Genomic DNA, 6,747 nt, shown 5'->3' with positions numbered 1-6,747 from the left:
TGGTCTCAAGAAATCCATCAATTTCTGTCTTCAACATGCTCAATATTTAAGCTTCAACAGGCCTCTAGAGTACAAAATTCCAAAGATTCCCTATGCTCTGAATAAAGAAATTCCTCTTCATTTCAGTCTTAAATGACCTACCTGCTATCCTGAGATTATATCCACTGGTTTTAGATTGACCAGCGAAGGCAAACAACTTAGTGAAAGGGATCACATACTTTTTCCTTTTTGGGCTATAAGCTGGAATGGAAGTGGAATTGCTGTATAGTTGAAATACCAGGAGAGTTTTGTAACTTTGAAAATCATGTGGTTGCCATTTTTAGCATTGCAAGGCAATACTGTTGATGGAACAGTGTGATTGATACATTAGAATCAAAGTGGCAACAGTAGTCTTTGAGTCAAAGCAAGACTGCCTGACAACAGCCCTCAGATTGGGGTATTTGTTCCACATCTGCAATGGTGCAGAAGCCAGAGGGTTCCTGAGCTGCCAATCTGAAAATACATTTCTCTCCTCTTGGTCTGAGTGAAAAAGCAGAAAAGGCAAGAAATATTAAAGAAAAAAATCTCATACAAAGAAAGAGCTAGGTCCACTGTACCAACTATCAAAGTGAAGAAAAAACATTGCTTTACAGACAACAGTTTGTCATCATTGCTAAAATCAAAAGGAACTGTAACAGATAATTTAGTTCACTCTTAAGATCCAGAACTGTTGATCATCACAATTTTATTCCCTGTCTACATTTTTCTACCCATAATATTTGTATCAAACACTTGCCTTTTGCCTGCTTTATTTATGAATGAATCTGTGTATTTGGGGTTTTAAAGGGGTGCAGTTTAAGTTGCATGTAACAGATTAGTAATCCTTGCTCTTCTTTACCATTTGTTAAAGTTGTTTACACACAATAAATAGAGTAATTTTTTGTAAATGATGGAAACTGCTGCGAATTGCCTTTGTTCAAAATAGCAGTTAGTCAGAAAACAATGATAATCCTGGTGGTTTAATTGGGATCTTACATATTTTGGGATGGTTTGCAGAACAGTGGAATTATCAGTATACATTTCCAGGTTTAACCATTACATTTGCTAGGTAAAAGCAATGACTGCAGATGCTGGAAACCAGATTTTGGATTAGTGGTGCTGGAAGAGTACAGCAGTTCAGGCAGCATCAGAGGAGCAGTAAAATCGACGTTTCGGGCAAAAGCCCTTCATCAGGAATCCATCCATTACATTCTTGCCATGAATGTATTCAGCAAAGGCTTTAGCCAACAGAATAACAAAATGGAGGTGAATTTCTGATTTGTTGTGGCCACTGTTATGCTGAACAAAATCCTGCCATTGTATGTGTTATGAGCATTTGGTACTATGCTGAAAGGAGTAATGAAGAGGAAAGTGAAAGAGCAGAGACATTAATTGGTTGGGGGTGGGCGCTGGGGCAGAGCGTGATGTCTGTAGGAGCTATGAACCTGTTTCTTTTGGCAGGGCATTGAGGGGATTCCTGAGGACCTTAAGTCACTGTACAAGACAGTCTGGGAGATATCGCAAAAGACTGTGATTAAGATGGCAGCAGACCGTGGAGCACACATCGATCAGAGCCAATCGCTTAATATACACGTTGCTGAGCCTAATTATGGCAAGCTGACCAGCATGCATTTCTATGGCTGGAAGCAGGTAAATCATAATGATGGATATGGATTTCATATGCCAAATGGCAAGTACAAAGTGCAGAGAGATGACATCTTTCAGTGGGTTGTGTGACATACATTCTATGTATTAGAATACAGTAGATAGAAGTTAAAATTGATGAGTCGTTGAGTAGAATTGGCAATTAAAAAACTCCCAAATATCGGAAAATGGATATGTGCAAGCTTGATTGAACTCTGGGATCAGTATCCTATTCCCACTTGTCACTTGTTCAGTGTCTTGCTGAGTCTGTTGGTGTGTATAGCAAGTTCTCTTCCCCTGCAAGAGTGAATGTCTTCAGAATGGAAACAAACTTGGGGTGCTGGGGAATGCAGATGAATGAAAAATTAGTTGCATAGTACTCTGGAGTAACATTTTATCCAAACCCCTGAGATCCTGTTGTGCCTACAATTCTGCTATCTTGAACGTTGTGATTTTAATCATTCCATTGTTGATAACGGTTGAATCCTGTCTTTATAATAAACTTTAGAATTTCTTCCCGAAATGCTTTACCGTTCGCCTGCAGTCTGTTTCTTTGAGACACCTGAAAAGCTTTAATGAAACTTTTAGTAACCTGTCCTAAAATATCTCTTTAATACCTGTATCAAGTTTGTCTGTGTTAAAATATTTTGGAGAGTTAACTCTGTAAAGACTAAAACAATTGCAATTTATTGAGAGGTGAAAGACTCAATCTGCTACATTGACAGTCCCTCTGCTTCATTTCACAGGGACTGAAGACTGGCATGTATTATTTAAGGACCCGCCCTGCAGCCAATCCTATCCAGTTCACTTTGAATAAGGAAAATCTCCAGGAAAATGCAGCAGTGGCTACAAGTGTTAAGGAGAAGAACAAAGCAGCCATGGTGTGTTCTCTGGAGAACAGAGCAGATTGCACGATGTGTGGCTCTTAAACCCAGGAGTGTTGCCTGAGGCTTTGCTGGTGTGCTTTTAATATTGGGTGTAGGTATCACTGGCAACCCAACATCGAAGGGAATTATAGGAACCGTTTCAGTTCACCAGATCTCATCTGTTAACAGATACAATGTCATGTGAATCTTTGCCACAACCAGGATTTAAATACAGAACTAACGAGGTCATTGCTAGGAGATCATTTTGTCCTAATACTTGACATACAGCTTTTGTGGAAGGCACAGCACCAGCTGTGTAGCCATTGAGCAGCTTTTGAATTGCTGCATGTGGGTTTGTGAGCTTGATGTGTGCTACATTGTTGAGTGGGTTCCCTTTGAGAAGGAGCTGCTGATGGTATGGTTTGGTTTCAATGACAGTGGATTGTGAGCATTATGTATGTCCCAGGTGCTACTGCACTCACTGCCAAAGAATTAGGTGGGTGGATTGACTATTGTTCAACTATAAGCTCATGATTCTTGGTGTATATTCCTTGTACAGTTTCTTAACTATTATGAATGGTGAACCATCATTAAACTTTCCTATAAAACGTTTTGTTTCTCTTTCTGAAGGTTGGGCTGGAATCTATTTGGTATATAGCTCAGTGGTAGCGTATTTCCAGATCATACTTTCAAAGTGCTCTTCAGAGACTTGAACACAGACTCTAAACTGAAACTCTGTCAAGTACTTGAATTCTGAACCTCCGAAGGTATCCTACACCAGTCCAGTGACAATGCTTCAAAAGTACTTGGCAAGTTGTGAAGTATTTTGAGATATCTGGAGTTAGGTGAAAGAAGCATAGGACTAGCATGATCACACCTCATAACCATTAGAGTCTGATAGCTGATCTAGTTATGGTCCATAGAAACATAGGACATGGGGAAACTGTTATGTATGGTTGTTGACTATTTAGGAATGACAGTTTTGCACAATTGCCAGCATTTTGGAAATTGTGGCAATCGATTAGAATAATTAGGACTTGTATATAATAAAGGCTGATGCAAAAGGAATTCTTAATTTAAATGTATTAGTCCCTCACCTTGGAGCAGCATTTCCCCTACGTTTTTCTTGGTGTGAATCTATTTTGAGGTCATAGGCTTTGTGTGAGCTGAGTGAGAATCTGGGACTGTGTGTTGGGGTGGGGTTAGAGTTGAAAAGGAAGGGTTCTCAAAATAGATGAACATCTGTCTATTCACGGCCTATCATTGCAAAGCAGAAGCAATGAGGTCTTGGAGCAGTACATTAAGCTATACTCAATAGCAGAAAAGTACAAGTCTTTAAAGGAGCATCATAACTCAGAAACCCATGACCATTTCCATTGACAAGGACAAGGGCCGCAGATACATGGGATCAACAACCACTTGCAAATTCCCCTCCAAACCACTCACCGTCCTGGAAATATATTGCTGCTCTTTCAGTGATGCAGGGTCAAAATCCTGAACACCTTTCTGAAGTGCACTGTGGGGCAACCTGCAGCACATGGACTTCAGTGGTTTGAGAAGGCAGTTCACAAGCAAATTGCTGGCCCAGACAGCAAAGTTCACATCATAGGAATGCATAAATCTATTTAAGTTCCATGACAACCATTGTTGCCTCTAAGCTTGTAATCCCAAATCTCATGTATCTGTTACCTAGTTTAATTTTGTCTGCCTGGACAAGTTGCACTAAATAGCTTCCATATCCTGTAGGTGGTAGGGGTTGTGGATTTGAATGGTTCTATCAGAGGAGCCTTGATTAATTTCTGTAATGCATCTTATATTTGCTAAACTACTACTGCAATATTGTGTTGAGTGAAATTTAAAGGTGGTGGATGACATACTGATCAATTTGGGCTGCTTTATCCTGGATTGTGTTGAGATTACATTCATCCAGGCAACTGGAAAGTTTTCCTTCACCCTCCCAATTTGTACCTTGTGGACAAACTAGGGCGACAAGCAGAATTAGTCAACACAATTCTTTATAGTCACAGTATTTATTTTGTTCATGGGATGAGGACTTGGTCAGCATTTATTTCCCATTCTTAACTGCCCAGGACGCAGTTAGCAGTCAACAACAGTAGAGTCAGGTGTGGGCCAGGCCAGGTAAGGAAACTGATTTTCTCCCCTAAAAGTTAATTTAAGATGGATTTTTGTAATAATTATCAATGTTATATGGTCACTTTTAGACATAATGATGGATTTTTAATGAATTCATATTTATCCATTTCTCTGTCTACTCTATCCAAATCCCTCACCATTTTGCATGCCCTTATCAAATTTTCTGTCTTGAGAAGCTAGTGTCAACAAACACTTTTCACCCTCTGCTTTCTGCTGCAAAGCCAATATTGGATCTAATTTGCCAATTTCCTCTGGATACCATGGGGTCTTACCTCTTCGATTAGTTTTCTATGCATCGCCTTGTCAAAAGCCTTACTCAGTTCACGTAGACTACATCAACTGGATTAACCTCATGATCTTGGAAAAACAAGTGCACCGGTGTGCATGATCTTCCCTGACAAAGCTATGCTGACTATCCTTGATCTATGCCTTTCCCCTTAGAGATTAGTGCTTTCCTCTCAATTTTTCTATTGTTGATCAACTCATTGGACTTTAGTCCCCTTCTTGAATAATGGCAACACATTGGCTATCCTCCAGTTATCTGCCATCCCTCCTTTGAATTAGAATTAAATCCCTAAAGTATGAAAACAGATCCTTCAGCCCAACAAGTCCACACTGACCTGAAGAGTTAGCCACCGAGACCCATTCCCCTACCTTACATTTACCCCTGACTAATGCACCTAACCTACACATCCATGAACGCTATGTGTAATTTAGCAAGGCAAATTCACCTAACCTGCACATCTTTGGATTGTGGGAGGAAACCCACACAGACACAGGGAGAATGTGCAAACACCACACAGACCATTGCCTGAGGCAGGAATCTAAACTGGGTCCCTGGAGATGTGAAGCACTACTGAGCCACTGTCCACCTAAGAGAGAATTTGAAAACTAATGTCAGGGTCCATGCGATTTCCTCCCTTGTCTCCCACAGCAACCTGGGATACATCTCATCTGGGCCTGAAGAGTTGCCCAATTTTAAGCCTGCTAATCCCACTAATATCTCCTCTCTCAATCCTCTTCCCTGATTGTTTTATACCTAGATCATTATTCTCTTATAGTGAAAACAGATGTGAAGTACTCAGCTAAAACCTTACCTACATCTTCTGGCTCCACCCAGATTGCCACTTGGGTTCCTAATGGACCTCTTTTCCTGTTTATAATTAGTTAGGGCAAAAGGATAATGTGTTTGGTGGGGAAAATAAAGGAAAATCCAGTTTTTCATGTATCTTTCCAACCTTATTTATGTTTGAAGTAATCCTTTCACTTTCTATACAGTTTCTGGTGCCTGGAACTGGGTGTTGACTGGGTTGAAGTTGAACCAGTCTTCATGGTCCTGCTTTGGTGTTTTATGACGTTCATCCATCAGCCTCTTCAAGTAACACCTGGCCCATTGGTGGCAAGGTGAACCCAGTATTGTTTTGCCCCATCAAGGCTCACAACAGAGTGGAGGAAAGTCATAATGTTGAGGGACTGCTGTGTTTGAAGCTGAATTGGTGTTTTTCTATAGGTCTGTTTACTTATTTTTTTACTCTGGCACTGTTGCTAAAACGAGTATCTCATACAAATGTTAGTCAAACGGACAATCTAAATCATTTCGGGTTAAAAGAAGCAATAGTCAACTTGAGAGAAGCTCAGCAGGTCTAACAGCATTTCTGGAAGGAGAAGCGGTTAATGTTTAGGGTCTGATGACTCCTCTTCAAAATGACGTCTTTTTTTTCTCTTTAAGGATACTGCCAGACCTGTTGGGCTTGAAAAGTGCTTTGGTATCATTACGGATGTCCAGCAGCTGCAGTATTTATCAAATTTTAAGAGGACTATTGTACTGGTTGGCGGAAGATAGCAACATTAAAATGAGTAGAAATCGAGTTTTGCTGAAGTGCCAGGGGACTTGAAACGTTATCTGTCTCCTTAGATGCTACCCAGACCTTTTATCTGTCCAGTAATTTCCGTTTTTCAAAGCATCTGCAGTTTTATTGGAAGGAAACTAAAACTGCACATGATTCACCTAGGCACAACCTGGGCGGCGGGATAAGATTAACCAGCATGCCGTGGGCCGAATGGC

At 40.4% G+C, this 6,747-nt stretch overlaps 1 protein-coding gene across 1 annotated transcript; it reads left to right on the top strand.

Moving 5' to 3' along the window:
- The first annotated feature begins 1,246 nt into the window (after positions 1–1,246).
- On the top strand, positions 1,247–3,137 carry LOC122546125 (ribonucleoside-diphosphate reductase large subunit-like). Its single transcript, XM_043684944.1, has 2 exons — positions 1,247–1,668; positions 2,409–3,137. Exons 1-2 carry the CDS (start codon positions 1,558–1,560, stop codon positions 2,589–2,591), a joined length of 294 nt encoding a protein of 97 aa, XP_043540879.1. The 5' UTR covers positions 1,247–1,557; the 3' UTR covers positions 2,592–3,137.
- Positions 3,138–6,747: the final 3,610 nt, after the last annotated feature.

The sequence above is a fragment of the Chiloscyllium plagiosum genome, unplaced genomic scaffold, assembly GCF_004010195.1.
Source record: "Chiloscyllium plagiosum isolate BGI_BamShark_2017 unplaced genomic scaffold, ASM401019v2 scaf_6381, whole genome shotgun sequence".
NCBI lineage: Eukaryota > Metazoa > Chordata > Chondrichthyes > Orectolobiformes > Hemiscylliidae > Chiloscyllium > Chiloscyllium plagiosum.
The sequence above is the reverse complement of the archived record's forward strand: the minus strand, read 5'-3'. Positions and strand labels throughout refer to the sequence as shown.